Source organism: Rousettus aegyptiacus, unplaced genomic scaffold (genome assembly GCF_014176215.1).
Source record: "Rousettus aegyptiacus isolate mRouAeg1 unplaced genomic scaffold, mRouAeg1.p scaffold_m13_p_1, whole genome shotgun sequence".
NCBI lineage: Eukaryota > Metazoa > Chordata > Mammalia > Chiroptera > Pteropodidae > Rousettus > Rousettus aegyptiacus.
In genome coordinates, this window is record NW_023416284.1 from 50,659,239 (window position 1) to 50,682,672 (window position 23,434).

Here is a 23,434-nt window from a genome sequence, read left to right on the forward strand (position 1 = left end):
AAGGTACCAAGATAATTCAATAGAAGAATGAGGGTTTTTTTCCCTTCAAAAAATGTTGCTGAACAACTGGTTATCCAAATATAAAATGATGATGATGAAACCTTATCTCATTCTATAGAAAACTAGCTCAACATAAGGCATAGGCCTAAATTTAACAGCAAAAATTATAAAATTCTTAGAAAAAAAAAACAAACAAATAAATCTTTGAGTTGTTAGGTTAGACAACAATTTTCTTAGATGTGACATAAGAAGTATAAGTGACCAAAACAGAAGATAAATTGGATTTTATCAAAATTAAATAATTTTATGCCTCAAAGAATACCACTAAGAAAGTGAAAAGCCAATTGGCATAACGGAAAAAAATATTTTCAAATCATATATGTGATGAATCTTGTATCAAGAATACTTAAATTCTTACAACTCAACGATAAAAAGATAACCTATTATAAAATTGTCACAGGATTTAAATACACAGTTCTCCAAAGGAAATAAATAAATGGCCAATGAATACATGAAAATATTCTCAACATCATTAGTCACTAGGAATGCATATTAAAACCACAATAAAGTACTAATCCATATCCACTAGGATGGCTATAATTAAAAAGATAGACAATAACAAGTGTTGGTGAGAATTTGAAGAAATTAGAACTTTCATGTATTGATAATGTATTTCATGTATTGAATGCAAAATGGTGCAGCTGCCACAGAAAACAATTTGGCAGTTCCTCAAAAAGTAAAATGTAAAAATTACCATATTATCAAGTAATTCTACTAGTAGGCATATACTCAAGAAAAATAAAAAATATGTCCACACAAATATTTGAATGTCTATAGCAGCTTAATTAATAATAGTCATAAATTGGAACAACTCAACTAATGAATGGCTTAAAATTTTTGGTACTTTCATATAATAAATTATTATTCAGCCATAAAAATTAAGTACCAACATGTTATAGCATAGATGAATCTTGAAAACATTATGCTAAGTGAAAGAAGACAAATTCAAAAGATCATATATTTTATTATTCCATTTATATTAAATGCTCAGAATTGGCAAATTTATAAAGATAGAAAATAGATTAATGGTTGCCAGGACCTATAGGGAGTACTGGTAATAGGTACTAGGTAATAGGTAGAGGATTTCTTCTGTAGGTGATAAAAATGTTCTGGAATTAGATAGTGGTAATGGTTGCAAAAGTTAGTGAATATACTAAAACCACTAAATTGTATACTTGACATAGATTAGCTTTGTGTTATGCAAGTTTGATCTCAGTAAGAGACATTATAAAAAATATTGTAGAGTTGACAATTTCAATAATGCATGTCAGAGTTATAATGAATTGTGAAAAATGTGAAGTATCAAAATTAATTAATAGAAAGAGATGAGAAAATCATTACAATTTTTCAGGTGTTTTAAGATTTAAACTTTCAAAAATCTATAACTTTTTTTAGTGTTCATGAAAATTAACAATGTAATCAAGAAGCCAAATAAATATGCAAAATTATTTTTTTAGCATTTGATAAACCTGAAGATGAAAATAGTTAAAATGTGCAAAAAAGTCTCCCATTTATCATTAACTACAACACTTCTAGAACTTTTATTTAAACTTATTTAAACTTATTAACATTTTCCCATTTAGAAAAAAATAGTGCAGCTCGCTCCCAGCATTCATTTAACATCATGTGTGGGAATGCTACGTTTTCTTGGATTGACATTTTTAGCGATCAAATTACTAAATACAGAATGCTATAAACAGAATGATGTCATTTGCTTCCGAAGACTATCAATATACTGGAGTGCTGTGAAATTAATTATACAAGTGAGATCTTTTGTGGCAAACTTTGGTTAGGTTAGGACTGTAATCTGTGACATCTCAGGATAAATGCTGCAGCCACAAGCACCACTGGCAGTATTCATGGGGCAAACAGGAAATGGATTAATAGAATTATAATATGCTTCTCTTTTATGGAATCCTAAATATACATTATTTTGTAGCATTTATGGAGTCATAATGAATCAAGTTTCAAGCCAAATTATTTATAATAGAAACAGAAACTGACAAAAACATTTTTAAAAACTGAGATAAAATGCTACTAGAGTCTACCTGTGGAGGAAAAAAAGTACTGACAATTATTAGGCCCATATTCCTCAAAATACTGATTAGTTACTGCCTCAAATCTCAAGAAGTAACGTACAACATAAAGACTGCTCATGGTAATGGTAGGAAAAAGAAACACCATGTAATAACATTTACACTTATAATTAAATTATAAAACTGCACTGGTAACTTAATAGAAAAAAAAATATGGAGAGTCAATCCACAACCAGGACTGGTAGAATATAAATTTGAATCAATTCTGAAGTTTAAAAAAGCAAAATAAAAGGGCTTTTTTAAGTCTTTTGGAAAATAAGAAAGATTTACCAAGAAAGTTAAAATTGATCAGGTCAAAATTTAATGGAAGGCAAGATCCCAGAGAAGTAAGCCCAATACTCAAAGCTGTTTTTGTTCTGAGAATATTTGCAGATCAGGAAGAAACATAAAACAAAACTGTAGCTTTGGTGGCTCAAGAAGTCGGGAGTCAAAAATCAAGGCCCGTGTCCAAGGAGAGAACACAGCCCACATTCAACTGGAAACTCAAAGCGCTACCCCATGAAATGTAAGTGAACAGCCCTAAACAAAAATGAAACCTTGGATAATCCATAAAACTTCAAGTTTTGAATTTTCAGATAGCCCAATACTGATGGTATTCCCTACTACCTGGTGATAGCAAGTGAAAATACTATCTGGAAGAAAGTATATTCATTCTAGAGTTCAAAATCCCCACAGATAATATTTCAAACACAGTGAGCAGTACACAAGACTCAAGTTATTAAAATTCATTGATTGATAGAGACTATAGAATTATTCTGCTTACTATGTTTAAAGAATGAAAAGTTTGACATATCTACCGGAAAAAAAAAATAAGTAAAACGTTTTTAAAAGAACCAAAAAGAGCTTATAATACTGAAGAATAAATCAATAGCAATTAAACCTTCCTTACAGCTGAATGTGGCAATGTGACTAAATTATGGCCACTGATATAATATGAGGCATCATTTATGAACTTTGCCTAAAAAACATCTACGAGTGTCTTCCCTTCCTTCTTTTTCCTTAATGGCTGAAGAGTACATGTGATGGCTGAGCAAAGACAGCCACTTTGGATCCTAAAGTGATCTTTGAATAGAAGATATGCACAGTGGAACATAAAATGAGTCTGAGTCACTAAGTACTTCATGGAATAGTGCCATCGCCATTCACTGTATACTTGTAGAGTTTTTCATGGGAGAACAAACTACTTAAGTTAGTATCATTTTAGATCTCTATTACTCAAAGTTGAATCTAACTTAAAGTGACAGCAAAATGGTCATTGGAAGTAGGATACTACAAATAAAAGAATGTATGACATATGACACTATCTTAGTACAGATATTGGAAGACAGATGGCAAGGACTCAAGATATTATAGATTGAAGAGTTGGTGACTCTTGTTATTACGGCCCCAAGACATTTTCATTTTGAAAGGCAGACTACATGATGACTGAAGCTACAGTGTTAGAGAAAACTGTATAACAAATTCTAAATCTAAGTGTTAGATGTCACTTGTTGCTTTAAGTATTATGAGAAAAATAAAATTGGCTATAGCTAGCCAGCATAAAATCAGAGATAGAAATAGAATATACTTTTGATAAGGCAGGTAATTTCATTTGAAATCTGCAGTTTAAGGTTACTAAGAATCTAGTCATTGGAGTCTTAGATAGATGAAAATTTAGCAGCTCTGCTCCTCAAACTGAAGCAGTTTCAATAGAAGACTTCAAAGTGGAAATATTGACATCCTAAGCTGTAAATGTCTGTAGGCAAAGACAAGATTAAGGATTCTGCCTTCCCTCCAAACTCACTGCTTCAGAATCCACCCATAACAGATATTATTAATTTGAAAGAGGAAAATGAGTAGAGCACAAAAGCTAGTAAGTAAAAGAACAGACTCTTCGGAAATATAAACTATGTCTAGATAAGATCTTTTCAGTTCCTTAAACACAGAACCCACTGAAATCAGAAAAATCAAAAGGCTACTAAGTTTTTGGAAAAAGTGTATAGCCTAACACATTAAAATCTGATTTGAAAATGCCTGTTGTTCTTCAATCTCTAAAGCAACCTACAGGTCCTGAAATCTATTAAGCTATGAAACTAGAAAAATAAAATCTTTTCAAAGGGAAGACTCAGAAGATTTTTGAAATGTGATCATTCTAATGTGAAAGAAGGAAATGTTCACTGTTCCTATCAAATGGATTGCATAACAGCTATGGGGGCAGTGACAACTATATTTCTCATTCCTATTTTCCAGATGAGAAGCTTTTATTATGATTATTCTGTTTCTATGCCACCAATATACTATGTAGAGGGCATACTTTATATTTTAACTTACAGGTTGCTAGATCATGAAGTGTTATATCTTGTTTCAAAGAAGATTGGACATACACTAGTATATCAACTGGAATTAAGATCAGCTTGGTAATGACATATCCCATTCCATTTGTTTCTACTCTGATTTTTACTATTTCTTTTCTTCTTCTTTGTATTTAATTTGCTCTTCTCTTTCTAGTTTTCTAAAGTAAAAATTTAGCTGATTGTTTTCAGACCTTTTCTAATATATGTACGTAGTGCTATTAATGTCTTAATTATTGCTTTCACTGCATCCCACAATAGCAATAGAAAACTAATACACGAAGCAACACATAACTAGCTGCAAGAGAAGCTGGAAAATGTAGATTCTGGGAAGCTAAAATATTAGGGTTCTATTACTGAGAAAGAAAGAGAGAAAATACATTGGGAACCAACCATCACTAATTGCCACATCCAAAGAATGCTGGAATTTTTGCTGAATATAGCAGTAGCATAAGCTTTTAGGTTTGCCTCCTTCGGTAGAGATTTGTATTCTGTGCTTGGGAAGGATATATGCAAATGTTTGAAACTGTCTTTCAATATCCATTATACCCATCTTCTACAACAAAATAACCCCAAGTTTTCGCTTGGCATATGCCTGGTCAGAATGAGGCTGTGTTTCCTAGCCTCCTGTAGCCATATGCCTAATTTGTGCCCAATGGGATACAAGCAGAATATTGAATGTCAGTTTCCAAGAACTTCACGTAAAGTGAACACAACCCCTTTGCTCATTCCTCCTTTATCCTTTCTTCCTTTCTGATAGTAACAATGAAGATATAAAGGCTGGAGCTGGGAAAGCCATCATAGACCATGAGATGACCTTGGAAATAGATGCCTTGCATGGAAGAGCAACAAGATAGAAAGGGTGAAAAACCTGAGAATGTTATGATTCAGTGCCAGTATACCAGCCATGTGCTGTTTAGCTCTGGACTTTTATGTCAGAGAAAAACAAATTTCTGTTTTAAGTTCCTGCTATTATGGGTTAACTACTACCAATTCTAAGCAATGTGCTTCCTTCCTACTCTTTTATTTATCTCATAAAACTTTTCACTTTAATTCTTATCAGTGTCTCTAGATACATATCTATGACATGTATGACAAAATTCTGCCTCAAACTATTACAACGGTGTGCTCATTTAATGGTACATGTTTTGTGAACTACTATAATTAAGAGATTTAGAAGGAACTTTGTTAAATATATGTTGGCTAGATAAGTCCCATGAGCAACTGACATTAGACACAGAAATTCTAGATATTTAGTAAGATAGCTGCTTTATATAGGGAGAATATATAATATTGGGCACTTCTGCACTCTAAATTCATAGCCATGAATAACTACACTATGTAAATATGAGAATACACTATAAAAATGCAGAAATACATTTAGGTCATTGCTGCTAATTCATAGGCTTATACAAAGCATTCCTAATTTAAGTGTTACTTTATAAGTATGAAGTTCAATATTAAAAGAATGATAAAATTCTATCTGATGGAGTAGATGTTTAGCAGAGGCTCTCAAATTTTTTGAGGACTCCTTTATAACCTAAAAATTACAAAGCCCCCAAAGAGCTGTTATGTATTGTATAATATTTACTACCTTAGAAATTAAAAATGTAAAATATTTAAAATATTTATTATTTTGTTTTTAAATAATACAACTGTTCTATGTTCACAGGAAGTATATACTTTTATAAAACAGAATTATATTTCTGAAGATAGCTAAAGAGAAGAGTAGGATTATTCTAATTTTTTGCAAATTTACTTAATGTCTGCCTTAATAGAAGGCAAATTTTCACATTTGTTTATACATTCAATATCTTACAAGTCATGCGGCATCAGGAAAAGCTCTATGGTATGAGAGAATGACAATAAAAAAAAAGGTATGTTACTGTTATCAAAATTATTTTGGCATTGTGAATCCCTAAAAGTATTTCAAAACCCACAGTGGTCCCTAATTACATTTTGAGAACCTCTATTGTACAGAATAGCTATAGACAAAAATCTCATAAAATTGGGCTGATTATAGGAAGTCCGGTAAAAATACATGAAAATATTCAAAATTGTAATGAAATACAATTTAAAGACTATATCAAGGTGACAGAGGAGATTCTAAGGATGCATGTTCTCTACAATTTCCCTTTGGTAATGAGAAAAGAAAAAGAAACAAGAAAATATATTTAGAAGATAATAAAAATGAGACTACTACCCTTAAAACCATTAGATATAATATTATTTACACAGAGAATAAAGCTATAATGTTTAATCTATTTATTAAGAATCAGGATTTGAGAGGATTATGCATTCAAATAAGTATAAAAACATTTTTAAAGTATACCTTAAAAATGCTGGAAAATCAGAAAGAGCAAAAGATATTATAGATAAAATTAATACACAAATGATAAAATGAGGAAAACATGACAATTGCAAATTTCACTGAAATTATCCTTTCCAAATTAAATTAAATAAACTCTACATATCAAGTCCATACCAATAGAACAATAAACAAAGGATATAAATGAATATTAAAAAAAAGAAAGGCAAGGCAAGTCACAAAGTAAGGAATAAAAGTTGTCAATATAAAAACAAGTTTACTTTCACTACGAATAAGTATGACGTAGTTAAACCCTCACGTTGCTTAATAAAACCTGTTGACTTATTAGTTTAGGCATTTTCAAAGGAGGTAGGTACTTCCTTAAGATCATTTAGGTATTACAAAATGTTTAAAATTATTTTCAAATTATGACATCACATGAGACAAGCGCAAATGAGCTAAAGAATGATGAGATTTAGAATAGTCTAAAAAGAGCATAAAGGAAACAGAAATTTGTGAGCCAGTTTTTCTGCTTGGTACAAAATTTAGGCTTCTCCTCTAAATCAGTTACCCCAAAAGACAGAAACTTTGCATATGAAAGAGAACTAAGCAGAAAAGTACCAGGTAGACTTTTTGCCTCTCCATGAAATAATTCAGGCAAGAATATTCCTTCTAGTCCTTGGAAGTATGAACATAGTGTCATTGCATACAAAATGAAAGATTGCTTCCAAATTGTGTATCTTAACAAAAGGTTTGTGGACATACTGCCAGTTGTCCCCAAACTGGTTCTAGAAGGTCAGATAGTATGCAGCTATGTGAGTGTTCAGATATGTGAATAGCTGAGGTGGAGCTATGATAATGAAAAATATTACTATATTTTCAATAGATGAAAAGATACTTCATTAAAGAATATCAAAATAATTTTTATTTATAATTTCATTTATATCTGTCTTGTGCCTCCTAGGAGAGAGACAATGTGTTGTATATCATTGATATTAAAGCTCTTAGATCTGCGACCAATAGAACGGAAATTAATAAGGAAATGTTAAAAGATGCCAATAAAATTACCATATGACATAATTTATAAGGACATCCCTTTATAATTTTCTTAATTTCTGTCTCAGGTTTAAGTCACTTAATTTTCCTTAATTCGCCTCACTACAAAAAGTATGTTGTTGTGCATTACTATGAGCACTTTATAGTTCTTGCTCCTTTACATTTTCCAGATGTGTTATGTTACTAGGTAAATCCTCAGCTCAGTTTTCTCTTTTTCCTTGTGATCTCTCATTTGACCTTGGTAACCCTGCCAGTTTTGCATCTCAGATTATATATTAATCCAGCATCCACTTGCTGCTTTTCAAAACTAATTCTGCAATTGCATGGTTTCAAATTATGTTTATCCACATCTATGGAGCTAAACATAACAAATGGTGTCACAAGTTGCTTTTTCTAGCAAGGAGATACTAAGACAGGTATGTGAAAAGTTTACTGGGACAGAGAAAGAAATACCACATGATTTCATTTATATGTGGAAGGAACAAAAAGAACAAATTAATAAAAAACAGACTCATTAATATAGAGGACAATCTGGTGACGGCCAGAGGGGAGGGGGTTTGGGGGGCTGGGAAATTGGAATGAAGGGTTAAAGAAGTACACATTAGTAGTTGAAAGATTATCAAGGAGATGGGGAGTACGGCATAGAGAATGCAGTTAGCATTAATATACTGGCTAGGTGGAGAGCCAGAGGAGAGAAAGAGCAATTAGGGGGATCATTTTATCAACTATATAAATGTCTAACCAATGTACTATATAATTGAAATTAATAAAATAAAATTACAGAAAAAGAGTTTATTGGGAAATAACACTCATTAAAGAAAAATGGAAGCAGATTAAGAAGAAAGAGCTAAAGTTTCTGCCAATCAACCAGGAGCTGTGGAGTAAAGTCTGTCTATCTGAAAGTACCATACTGAACAGAAATGGCCAGGTCCTAATACTGCCTTAATCAATAATTGGCTGGAGGGTGTCTAGACTAAGTGTAACCTCAACGTGAAAGCAGAGGTGGACTCTAAAAACCAACAGCTGGAACTACCAGTTAACTGCACTCCTTGCATCTGAGCAGCAATAAATGATATCTGATATGATCTTTGTATGCTTCTGAACTAGGTTTATTCATCTCATTCCGTCTTCTCCCTTTAGTATCAGTAACATCTTTGATTAAAGGAGACATGCTTTATTTTACTTTTACTGTCAGTGATGAGCGGAGGGCCTGATACCTATATAGCTCATAAAAAATATCCGTGAAATTTTGTTAAATGTCTAAATTTAGCCCCTTACATGTTGATGAGGTCATTAAGCTATGGCTTCACTTCTAAACCATCATTATTGCTTCTTTGAATCCCAAAATAGGGCTGAATCAAACATAAATTAAGTTATCCTTAGTCTCTGGGAGCCCTAGTATCTGTTCATATATACTCCTTTGATAAACATCTCATAGTTCTACCTGACACTAAAAGCCACTATTTTCCAAAAGTCTGAATACTTAGAACTAACTCCAGTTCCTTTAGTCAGATCCATTAGATGTAAGAAACTGACCAAATTAGATTTGAACTTGTATACTTCTCTTAATTCCACACTTTATGTAATCAGTCCATACCCAGTGAGTTGTTCCTAGCTCTTCCTCCTCCCCCTAAGAGTTTCAGCATAGAACTTGTTTGATTTCAATTTTTAAGGCCTTGGAGTTTGTTACAATGCTAAATACATTCTAAGTATTCAAAAAGATACCTATTTGAAACAAAACATATTGCCTATGGGACAAATGACTGTTAAACACTAACAAAGGGCAATTTTTAGAGATGATGTAAGATTGCCATTTTGAAGGTACTCTCTTAGAAATATGTAAGCTTAGAAAAACATACCAGAAGCTCACTGATAATAAAGGTCAGTTTCCAGTACAAAGAAGCACTCTTACTTCACAGAACAATGAATGTTTTTAAATTAAAATATCTGTTCATAAATTTTTTCACACCCCACATGATGAAATTCCATGTGTCCTGAATTTGATATAAGATCAACCTTCTCAATATTTTTTTAGTATTACTTATTGTTGAACTACACAAAGAAGGGAACAAAATTAGATTCAGGCTTTTGTGGCTTATAATATTATGGAGGTGAGGATTCTCTTCCCCTGCCTCCATACATACCTGAATTTAACATAGGTGCAAAAAAAAAAAAAATCTCCTTAAATATGATTAGTTATTTGAATAAATAAAATTAGGGTAACCTCAACCTGCCATGCAAGCTGTGTTCTGCACAATACTAGGGAATGCCATCCACATAGACTGTGATATAAATGCACTTGTACACAGTGCAATGCCACAGCCCTGAGTAAATTGAATCCTCTTTCCTCTCTTACTTGCATAGGCCATTTGACAAATTTTCTCATTTTTCTAATAGTTAAAAGAGAAATAAATCTCACCAAAGATAAACAGATGGCAAGATAAACATAAAAAATGTTCATTATACATTGTTAGAGAATTGCAAATTACAGCAACAGTGAGTTACCATTATACACCTACTAGAATGGCCAAAATCCAGAACACTGACAACACCAAATGCCAGTGAAGATGTGGAGCACCAGGAACTCTCATTCATTGCCAATGGAAATGCAAAATGGTACAGCCACTTTGGAAGAGAGTTTTGACAGGAATTTTTTAACAAAACCAAACATAATCTTACCATATGACCTAGTATTCATGCACCTTGTATTTACCCAAACAAATTGAAATTTTATGTCCACACAAAAACCTGCACATGGAAGTGTAGAGCAACTTTGTTTATAATTGCCAAAACATGTAAGTAGCCAAGATGTTCCACAATAGGTGAATGAATAAACAAACTGTATTACGTCCAGACGGTAAACTAGTGCTGAAAAGACATGAGTGATTAAGTCATGAAAAGACATAGAAGAAACTGAAATACATGTTACTAAGTGAAAGAGGTCAATCCAAAAGGCTACATAAAATATAATTCCAACTTTATGACATTCTAAAAAAGGGAAAACTATGGAGACAGTAAAAAAGTTGCTGGTTTCTAAGGGCTGGTGGAGGGAGGGATGAATAGGCAGAGCTCAGAGAATTTTTAGGGTAATGAAACTATTCTGTACGATATTCTAATGGTGGAAACATATCATGTATTTTTCAAAACCCATAGAATGTACAATACCCTAATGCAAAATATTGACTTTGGATGATAATGAATTGTCAATTTAGGTTCATAGATTATAACAAATGAGCCTCTATGGTGCAGGGTGTTGATAGCAGGTGAGATTGAGCATGTGTCAGAATAAGGAGTATATGGGAACTCAGTACTTTTCACTAATTTTGCTGTGAACCTGAAAGTGCTCTAAATTATAACATCTATTAACTAAAAAAGAGAGAACTGATGATAATCATGTGGAATGTGATACGAAAGAGGTTCCTTAAGACAATATTCTACATTTAGTGTTAGAAAAAATGAAGGTAAAATCTTTGTAACTACAATAAAAAAAAAATCTTTTTTTTTTGTTTTGTTACTTAAAACACGATTTCTGATTAGAAAAAAATAGAAAGCTGTCAGAAAGAAAGGAATAATCACCTAACATTCTAACACTTAAATAACCAATATTAATATCTTGATGGCAATTCTGTCATGTGTTTTCCATGCATATGTATACAACTTAAAAGTTAGTTTATATTTCTGAACCCTTAGTAAAAAAATTGTAACATATTAAAAAACAAACAGTTATCAGATTAAAAAAATAAAACTACAAACCTTCAGGAAAATATATTTAATAATTCATGAAAAGGGTTCCCAAGAGGATTGTATCTGAGGACATTTTTGTTCTGTTTTACAAAAACATGGTAAGGTTTTAGTTATGAGAAAAATAAATCTTTGGAAGGAAAAATCAATAAAATATTCTAGAATTCAACCAAATTAGCAGTTCTAAAGTAAATCTAATGTAGATGACTGCCATATTAGATTACATCTGGTGTTTCCAAGAACTATACAATGCCATAAAGGAGTACAAGGTGTGAACATTCAATGTGTTATAAGTGGTTCCAAGAAAGAGATACCTTCCACAGATACAGGGTTATATTCTTTATTGATCTCATTCCTCATTTTCTTTATAACTGGGGAGAACACATGCACCTTCTTCAGAAGATGAGTCAAGACAAAGGGTGTGAAATTCCAATCTTCATTCCTTAAGGAAAGAGGGTTTGTTCAAGTTCTAAGAAAAAGTTAGACCATGATTCTAGGAGGTGGGTTGTCAAAGACAAAGAACCACAACACATGGAGTTGTTCTTTCTTTCCATGAGGTTGGACAGTAAAGGTTCCTGGCCATCACTCTTTCTAACTTCTTACATATTTTCTTTGCTTCCTAACGAAATATGACTACATCAGCATAAGGAAGCTTCAGATGTGATAGTGTGGGCACGGGAGACAGGAGGAAAGAGAACAACTAGGCTGCCTCTGAGATTAATATATAGGAAATTGTTTTCCCTCTGGATCTTTCCTTTTGTCTCCAGTGGGTGTGAATTTCATGCTGCATCCTTTCTAAAATTTATCTTTGCACTATAAGAAATAAGTTAAAAAAGACTATTCAAGCCAACAAAGCATAGATAACAAAGAATATCACTTGGTCTAGTTCAGTTTACTAAAATTTTTCAATGGAATTTTAGGCCAAAGCCCCAGTTAGAAACTGCTTCGTTTGCTATTACTCCCTATGTGTATATTTTCCTCAGTAATCTTTGAGAAAAAAGGTTGACTATATCAAAGCAGACTTCAAATATTCTTGGGTACCTCAGTAAAATTCACCATAATAGTATCTAGCTTCCCCTAAAACTCATTATAACAAAATACAAGTTTCCCTAAAATCTGATCTAATTACCACCATAATTCTCTATTTATGTAGGCCTATTTTACAAGAGAAGCAACCATTCTTTGATCAATATCTGTAGGTCCTGTATAAATAATGCTCCTAGTAATTATCTAAGATTTTTAATTTCTTGTATTAGGACCAAGTTTTTAAGATTCCTTCCTCATGGCTCCTGACTTTTGGTTGTGTATCTGGTGGTTTATATGGATTTCTATTTTACAGCATAACATTTCCTAAATGAATATAACTTAACTCACTCCTCTGGCTCTTTCTATTTTAGGTTACCATAAATATAGAGTTTTAAGACCGTTGGACAAAACACATTTCATCTCAAAACAGAAGCATATTCAATCATTGATTACTTTTTATAAATACTGAAACTTAAATTCTATTCTTGACTAATCCTTTCCATTACTATTCTCAGAGCATCTTTTTTTTTTTTTTTTAAATAAATTCACAGTTTTAAATGCTGGTATTTTCTCACCTCTTTCCTTTTTCCAACTTCCTAATACTTTCAATATTTCTTGGCTCCTAGGTTCTCTTAAACACTCTAAAGTATCAATTGTTCTCACTATAGTTTCTAATAAACCATGCTCCAAGTCATTAAAGACCAGATATGTGAGTAGTAAAAATAAAAATAGCATAGATATATGAGTAGTAAAAATAACAGAAGAGTAGTATAGTTATGTGAGTAGTAAAAATAATAATAGTATAGATATATGATTAGCAAAAATAATAGAATAGTATATCAACTAAGTAAGCTCAAGAGGAGACTACAAATAAAATCAGCAGAAGAAGATGGCACAACAATTTTATACAGAAGATTCGGAGATGAATTTTATAATTAAAATTAATTTCAATTTAAGAAACTGAGCTGAAGATACCTTCTATAATATTCTATGAATGGTAGCTATAAGCAATAAAAAAAAAGCACAGGACAATATACATATTTATACAATATAAACAGTTCTTCATAAATGACATTTGTAATGACGTGGTTAGCAGAATTATAAATAACATCAAAGAATTTTAGAAAACTCCTTATAATGAATATATTTGACCAAAAGTTTCATAACATTGAAAACACTTCTGAAGCCAAATTGTACAATGATATATTCTATGTAACTTCATAGATATTAAATAAAATAACCTTTGTAGTATGGATATTTTACTCCTATTTATGCACACCTAATAGTAATTTGCCATAACATAACCTATACCTGTACATATGGTTATATGAATATGTGTATATTCAACAAATCCAAATTGGTTATCAGTACACGGCATATCCATATCCAAATTGATCATCAGTATACAACGTTCAGTGAAAGTCTTCTTTGTATAAAGCATATAAAAAAGCTTTTATATGCCTAAAATCAGTGAGTTTATACTTTACATTGAAGGCGAAAGACACTTTACATGAACTTTATGGTTTTATAAAGCACAATATCATCTGGAGCAAATTAATACAGTTGGCACTGAGTGCTCATGAGATAAAAATTTTGAGTAGGATACATTTATCTTTTAAACCTGTTTTTATTCAATGGATAGCTTGTGAGATTTAAAGGCTTAAGAACATTTCTGTACTATTTTTAGACCACATGTCCTCAATTACATTGAAATCAGACTAATGACAGTCTGAACCCTTTCTGTAGACCCTCCTAATCACATTAACATAATGCAAATATTTGTAGCTCAGGCTACTCAGGAACAGGTCCACATATGAAGGTGTATATCACAAATACAATGCTTTATAAATTATAAAAAAATTCACTCTTATTAACTATACTACAATGCCATCTTCATTTCTACCATTACCTAATATCCAAATCAAAATAAAACCCTAAAGATTTCAAAAAAGCACAAACTCTGGAGTCAGAAGATCTGGAGTTAAGTACTAGAAATGTTTAACAGTGTGGCTTTTGGTAACTTAACTAATACCTCTAAATGCTAGTTTCCCTACTTACGGAAGAGATAAAAATACCTAACTTATGGTGTTGTGGAGAATAAATTACATACCACATGCAAAATATCTAGCACAGTGCCTGGTACATAGTAGACACTCAATAAATATAAGTTTCTTTCTATTACCATTGTCCTCAAAGCAGTGTATAATTTAGCATAAAACACTGAATAAATGTCATGCTATATGTTGAACTTACATCGTTTAATAAACAAAATATATCTTAATGTTTTAAACTATTAAGAAGTACTTTTATATTACTATTAATATATATTGCAATAATTGATAGATAAATATGTATATACACAAAACATAAATTATAAAATAGCTGTGGTCACAAAGTTATATTTATACTATATTATTATATGATTTTCCTCACATCAAGAAAATCAATAGCATAATATTAACAATATAATAAAATACATTTATAATAGATTAAAGAAATCCTTACTAATGATACATAAATTATAATTATAGCATCTTAAATAAAATATTTTTAAAAAAAGTAATAAGCTAATTATACTTACATGTTTCCAGCGTGCAAGCTTTCCCGTTATATTAGTTTCAGGCTGAAAAAAGAGATCTTTAAAGAACTTATCTTCATATCTTTTGTGTATATAAATCTGTTTTGTTTCATATTCATTAATAAATTTTTCTTGATGTTTTTTATACAAAAACAGGGAGCTGAAATAAGAGGAAAGTTGTAATGTAGGTTTTTCCCCAAAACAAAACAAAAAAAACCTCATGAGTTTACTTACATCTTAGAAAATATGGTGGTAAATTTAATGTAATATATGTTTTCATATTATTACTATATAAAACTAGGCACTAATGTTTTCTCATCAATATTCATGCTGGCTAGGATGTGAGAAAGAGAACTGTTGGTAGGACTGTAAACTGATAGCTCCGCTATGGAAAATAGTATGGAGGATTCTCACAAAATTAAAAATAAAACTACCATAAGATCCTGTATGTTTACTTCTGGGAATATAGCCAAAGGAAACAAAACACAATCTAGAAAAGATATCTGCACCACCATGTCCACAGCAGCATTATTTATAATAGGTAAGACATGAAAACAACCAACGTGTCCACTAACAGATAAAGAAGTTGTGGCATGTATACACTATTGAATATTATTCAGCCATTTCAAAAAAAAAAGGAAACCCTGCCATTTGCAACAATATGAATGGACCTTGAAGACATTATACTAAGTAAAACAAGTGAGACAAAGAAAATATTGTATGATCTGACCCATGTGTAGAACCTAAAACATACCTGCATGCACACTTGCACACTCACACACACACACATACAAACCATACAACAAACTCATAGGAAAAAAAAAAAAAAAACAGATTTGTGGAGGTGGGAAGAGGAAGAATTGGAGAAAGGTGGTAAAATGTTCTCATTTATATGATAAATAAGAACTATATATATAATATATAACATGACTATAGTTAACACTGCTATATGATATACATGAGAGTTGTTAGAGTAAACCCTAAGAGTTCTCATCATAAGGAAAAACATTTTATTCTTCTTTTTATCTTTTTATTGTATCTATATGATATGATGGATGCTAACTAAAATCATTTTGGTAATCACAATATACGTAAGTCAAATTCTTATGCTGTGCACATTAAAATTATACAGTGATGTAGTTGTTATAAAATTATATAGTGATGTATGTCAATCAATAAAACTGGAAAAAAATTGAAGATGAAATAAAAAATTTTCCATATAGACAAAACTGAAAGAATTCATTGCTATCAGATGTGCCTTGTAAAAATACTAAAGGAAGTTCTTCAAGTTGAAAGCAAGTAACCTCAAGCAGTAATTTAAATCCACAGAAAAGACAAAGTGTGCTAGTAAAGGAAATGATATAATTATAAAACAATATAAAGTCATATTTCCTTTTCTCTGTTAACTAATTTAAAAGCAATTGTATAATACAATATGTATATGATTTTTTGTTGGGTCTAATACATATATAAATGTAATATATTTGACAACAACAGCACAAGATGGCAGCTGGGAGCAAAACTGTTTGGACTATTGAAATGGCACTATATGGTAACTTGAATCCATAGAAAAAATTAAAAGAACTAGAAATGTAATAAATAGGACTGTTAATATAACAAATTCAATGAATATATACTTTGCTCTTCTTCTCTTAGCTCCTTTAAAGGGTATAGCACTTTATAAAGTGATAATTATAATAATGTACTGCTGGGATTGTAACATATATAGTTGCAATACATATAATATTAACAGCACAAAAAGGAAGAAAAGGGAATAAACATAACACTTTTATATCTCACTAGATGTGTTAGTATAAATCTGAAGTAAATCAAAATATATACTCTCAGCCCTAAAAATACCAAGAAAATAACTTAAAATATACGATTAAATCATTAAAAGAATGTAAATGTTGCAATATAATTTCCTTCTCAGAGTTATATATTTATTCTTTCATTTATTGCTCAGGCATTCATTTAGTTAAAATGCACTGTTCTAGACTCTGGAATATATTGTACAAATACAAAATTCCTAGTCATAATATGTCCATACCATCTTATTTTCACTTGAGGATTCCTAAGTAATATTCTAATTAGGAATTAACTTCTTATTAAACTACTGGCTACAGTACCTGAATGATCTGGGCTCCTTAAAAATTAAAATTCTCACTAGAAAACAGTAAATAATTTGTGATTTTTTTTAATGGGGTAGTTATAAAAATGTGGTTGCTTCTAACAATTGGACTCATTAATCCATTCAGATTCTATTTTGGACAGTGTGATACAGTCTAGATGTCAAAAAGTAAAGGAAACCCAGATTCCCCCATGAGAGGAAAAGAGCTGGTTCACATGTCCAGTGCCCCCAGTTTTCTGAGTGGACTCCCTAGAGGACTGGCTTCTGTCTTGCGAGTCTTGGAGCTCTGAGAGATCTGACACAATCTAGCTAACGGAAGAATAGAGACTGGAATAGGAGCTTGGGCTGATAGACGCTACAACTCCTTCCCTCTGGCTTGGCGCAGAGTAAGCAGTCATAGTTGCCTACAACATCACAACTTTTCGTGGGGCTGCTCAAAGTACTGACTTCTGACTTGCCTACATCAGAGTGCTGATGAGACCTGGTATAACCTAGCTGCCTGGAAAATAGTGAGAACAGAGAATAAGACTTGAGCTGACAGTCACCATACTCCCAATCCTGGTTCCACACAGAGCAGGTAGACAAACTCCCTAGGTCTCCTTTTCCAATGTTCTTCCTTTCTTTATGTACGTATGTTTCTGACCTATATCATTTTCCTTGTCTTTAAAAAATTTCATTTAACATTTCTTACAGGTCAGGTCTACTGACAACAAATTCCCTCACCTTCTGTTTGTCTGAGGAAGTCTTTATCTTCCTTCACTTTTTTAGGATAATTCTGCAGTGTACAGATTTATAGGTTGGTGGCTTTTTCTCTGAATGCTTCAAATATTTCAGTCTACTCTCTTTTTTGCTTGCATGGTTTCTTAAAAGTCAGATGTAATTCTTATCTTTGCTACTCTATGGTAGGGTATTTTTTGGTTTGTTTTTTAAATATATTTTTAAGTTAAATTTATTTGGATGACATTGGTTAATAAAACTATATAGGTTTCAAATGTACAGGTCAATAATATGTCATATGTATATTGCACTTTCTGTTCACCACTCAAAGGTGGGGGGCAGGTAGATAAGGGTAAAGGGGATTAAATATAAGGTGGTGGAAGTAAGGTGTTTTTATCCTCTGGCTTTTTCAGGGATTTTTTTTCTTTATTCTGATTTTTCTATAGTTTGAATATGATATACCTAGGTGTAGGTTTTGGCCTTTATTCTTCTCCAATATTCCTGGATCTGTTGGTTTGATGCCTAACATTGTGGGACATTCTCTATTGCTCTTGTTTTAAATATTTCTCTTGTCCTTTTCTTTCTTTTGCTTCTGGATTCTCACTATGTGTTATGTTACACCTTCTGTAGTTGTCCCACAGTTCTTGTCTATTTTCTTGTGATGTTTTCAGTCTTATTTTGCTTCTCAGTTTTGGAGTTTTCTATTGAGATAGCTTAACCTCAGAGAGTCTTTCCTCAGCCATGTCTAGTTTTAAATAAATAACACCACATTATTTTGGCAAAATCTGGGGCACATTTTGTTGTTTAATGAAAAATTTGCCTAATCTACTAGTTTTTCACTATTAAGGATAAGCAGTATATAAACTCAACAGCAACTTTATCATTTAATCCTAGAGAGAATAAACTGAAAATTATTACTTCTTTCTCTATAGTATTATCATTCTATACCACTAAAAAAAGACTGCTTCTCAAGTTTTTAGTTATCCTATTAAATTAGAAAATCAGATCCAATTAGTAAAGCTTCAGTTTCAGCATGATCTCCTATTTAAAGAATTCTCTGACCTTCCACAAGCAAAGTTAATCACATCTACACCCACTTCACTCCAAGAAAATGCTTTATTGTAATAAGACTTTCTGATTTTGATTAACAGACTGCCCTCTGAAGTAGGCAGTCAAAAATCTATAAGTCACAGATAAAAAGCTGGCTGATAGAGTAACTTAAATTTAAGTGCCATGCATTGCACATGATTTGCTTTGAATTACATATTTTTAAAAGATACCTGTTTCTGGAATAGCAACAAATACGTGCTTAAGAGAGTCAGAACTGTACTCATTTAACCCATACGGAGGCATATAAAAGTGATCCAGCTATGACAACTTGAATCATCTGGGCATGGCACCCAGGTCACAAGACTATTACACCTCCCAAATCTTGTTGATAGATGTGCTGTTATTGCCCTTAGTGCAAAGGAGCCACAGAATGTTGGAATAGGTTTATCCAGCTATCTATGCCATTAGTTTGCTACTGAGTCTCATGAGATAAGAATATGATAATAAGGCTTGCTTGCATGTCTATGTAGAAGCCCACTCACTTATTTTGGAAGAAAACAAAACATAAAATATCGCTTCTAAAAAGGGAAAACTAATTTCTTAAAAGACTAAGATAAAAGTCTATTTTTTTAAATTTTGAGTTTCAAAAAATCAGAAATTCTGTTAATTATTAGTAAAATTAAAATTATTGTGTAAAATTGAAGTAAAAAGAAAAAATGATTCAGTCTAATTCTGACAACTTAGATCCATTATTAAACTCAGTGAGATGAACATAAGACCAGACACCATCTATTTTATTGATATTAAATTATTAAAATTGTTTACCCATCATAAAATGGTCTTGATCTTTTAGTGATATTTTATCGAATTTTTGGTTAGCAAACAGAAGAAAGTACATCTGTGTTTTAAGATAATATTAAACTAAGTAAATTTTAAAGCTGCTAATTTTTTATAATACTGGCTTGAATCTCTACCTTATCTTTACAGATTATGATTAATGATCCAAACCATATGCAGATAGATATTATTTTAAATTGTCAATATCTAAGAAATTCACCTTACTAAAAATTTTTCATAAGAATGTTAACATAAATCAATCATTTAAATAGGATTTATTTTGAAGAAAAATTGTGCTACTCCTATCTTCAATATACCTAGTTTATACAGTAGGAATTAACTGAAACTTCATTATATAATAATGTAGTCACTGTTAAACAAAATCAGCATTCAAAAATACATAATTTACTATAACAATATAACAGATTATTATAACTTTTCATCTTATAATTCCAAAATGAGGACTTAAAATGTACTCTGCAAGTTGTAGTCAACTACCATCTGAATAATAGATTTATTACTTAAAAGCTGTCTATAATGTTTTCATGTTATGAAATCATGTTGAACACATTATAAATTCTTTAAGTATATTTAAAGTAAATATTTTATGTGAATAATTTGAAGTGAGACCAATAATTTCCTGATTCAGATACACTGTATTACTGAGTATTACATGAAAAATTCTTACCTCTTTAAAAAATATTGAAGGATTAATAATGTATATAGAAGGAATGCATTAATAAATGTTAATGTTCAAAATTCTGGGCCTCAGAATCAACTATGACTTATTTATTCTTTACCCTGTTTGGGGGCCTTCAAGTTAGTAAACCTTGTTTGTTCTCTTTTCTCCCTCAAAAGTTATCCTTAAATTTGATGAATCAACTGGCCAATAAGTTGCAACTTATAGTCTAATACCCTAGATTATAACCAGTATTTTTTCCTTTCATAGGGGGTGTTATTTGCAAATATGTGATATCATTCCATATATCAAATATTTATTGGGTAATCAACAATATAGATTTCAAAGTTATTTATCAGATCAGAATCTATCTAGAACAAATTTCTGTAGTTTTGATAACATGATACACTCCTATACTTCATATAAATTTTATACTTTAGAAAAACTAAATTGACATTTTCTATCAACTTAAAAATTAGGGAATACTCTTTTCACTTTCTTGAACACAGCTTCAAGCAACTCTGAAATTCAACTCAGAGACCAGTAACATACATAACAAAAACTAGCAACAAAATAATCCATTACAATCATAAATGCAATTAAATTAGAAATTGCCTCCTTGTGTTGATCATAGCCTTCTATATCAGGTGGTCAAAAAACTTTTTCCACAAACAGCCAGACAGCAAATATTTTAGCTTTGCAATACACATTTGGCTTATTAAACATTTTTCAAAAAAATTTTTTTCAACTCTAAAAAATTTTAAAAACATTCTTCTTGGGTAACAAGTCATATCACATTTTACCCAAAGGGTCTAATTTACCAACCCTTGATCTGTATCATATTCTAAAACATACATATATGTATACATGCACAGACCCGCACACTTTTTTCCTCATTCTTCCTGAGACTTTTGGAGAATAGAAAACAAGTGCGTGTATGTGTATACACATAAAGTGTATGTGTATACACATACATGCACGCGCACACACACACACACACACACACACACAAACTTAATTCTAAATTAAATTTAAAATAAGAAAATATTTAAACCTACAGAAATGCTCTAGAAATCCCATATCAGTCTCTCCTGATGAACTTAATGTACACTTAGTAGAGCTTCACAGCACTTGAAGACTCTCCTGTTCTGGCTGCCCGCATTGATCCACAGTGGATCGCTTAAGGGAATAGAGAGTAACTCTTCCTGTATTCCTAAGAACTAAGACATAGTCAAATGACTTAGTTTCAGTCAATTTAATGCTTTTTTCCTGAATTTTTACTTTTTAGGGAATGATCCAAAAGCACAAGAACAATGGAAAGTTGATGGCAGCTGTAGCAGAATGACAGGGTGATTTGTAGCTAGTAATAACAGATAAACAGAAGCACACTGAGCAAACTATTTCTCTGGTGGAGTCTTGGCTCAGCATTGCCTCATTGCTGCTCAATTCTCAAGCCCAGTTATGTGGCTTCTGAATATTTTGTGAGCTTCCTGGATAAACCTCCAACAAATTATATCATTGCCTAAATCATTTAGAGTTAACTTCTGTTGTTTTCAAGTAAGAACTCCAAGCACTACATAATCTATAATCCTCCAAGTGTTTATGCATGAAGGATAAGAAAAGTACTTGCTTTATTTTACAAAAGAAGTAACAACTAATGAGCAACTCATCAACACACAACCAGAAAACTATCACAAGTATATTATAATCCATCTATTGGAGAGTGATGCTTACCTACTAAGACTACCATATAAATTTGAAGAGTTTTGTGAGATATTCTATTACTAAAATATATGGTTTACTTAGCTTTCTCTTCTTGTGTTTGTATTAAATATATAAATGTAGTACTTTCTCTTCTTTTCACCTATCTTTTTTTTAATAAATCCTCGATTTGTCTCTATTACATCTATAAAGTAATTATAATTATTTCACATATCTGCTGTGAGAAATGAGATAACTAAAAAGCAGGTCTAAGACTTTAAACACAGAAAAAGTATATTTCAATAAAAATTATCTAGTAGTATATACATTATTTTTATAAAGTAATATATAAAGTTACTGTACCATTATATAACTTGTTTCATTTTATATGTGAAAATAAGAATTTCCTTAGAATGTAATCTCCATGAGCGCAGTAACTTTGAATGTTTTGTGCATGATTGTATCTTCAGGATCTAGAGAGCACCTAACCTAGAGTAGGCACTCAATAAGTATTTTTTAAATGAACCAATCAATAAAAAAATACTACTTGCATGTCCTACTTTATTACATGCCTATGAAACAGGTAAGATACATTTGTGTAATTTTATAATTTGTAATATTATTTTCCCAGGATCACAGAAAATGTTAGCAGAATAATAAAAATATTTTATTTAGCTCTAATACATAAGATGTGGACTTGAGTCCTGTATCAGTAACTTAATTTATAGCCTCAGGCAAGTTATTTATAGAATTGTTTATAGGATTAAGGTACAAAAAATGTCTGGCATATTATACCAAACCGGAACTTGAATACATGCCTGCTGACCCTAATTCACTCTCAACTTTGAATAACACCAAAAAGTTCACAGTAGTTAAAAATATTTGGTTATACCTAGTTTTATATTATTTTCTAATAACTAAAAAAGAAGTAGGAAGAAGTTTTTTCTAAGAATCACCTAAGACCAATAAAAATTAAAAACCAAATGTGATTTGGTACATTTATTCTCTAAATCCTTCTACTTTTCACATCATATAAAAAAATTTTATTTTTATTGTTTCAGTGATTTCAACATTGAAAATAGGTGACAGTGGCTATAATCACTAGTTAAGGTATTGTACAAAGA

At 31.3% G+C, this 23,434-nt stretch overlaps 1 protein-coding gene across 2 annotated transcripts in view; it reads right to left on the bottom strand.

Moving 5' to 3' along the window:
• LRRIQ3 (leucine rich repeats and IQ motif containing 3) overlaps nt 1-23,434 on the bottom strand; it is a 150,001-nt gene that overhangs the window by 80,008 nt on the left and 46,559 nt on the right. Inside the window, exon 5 of one of the 2 annotated variants that reach the window (XM_016145055.2) lies at nt 15,199-15,355. The exons of the other annotated variant lie outside the window; for it this stretch is intronic. Within the exon in view, the coding sequence (XP_016000541.2) occupies nt 15,199-15,355 (157 nt within the window). The remainder of the gene's footprint in view (nt 1-15,198; nt 15,356-23,434) is intronic. 2 annotated transcript variants of the gene reach the window in all.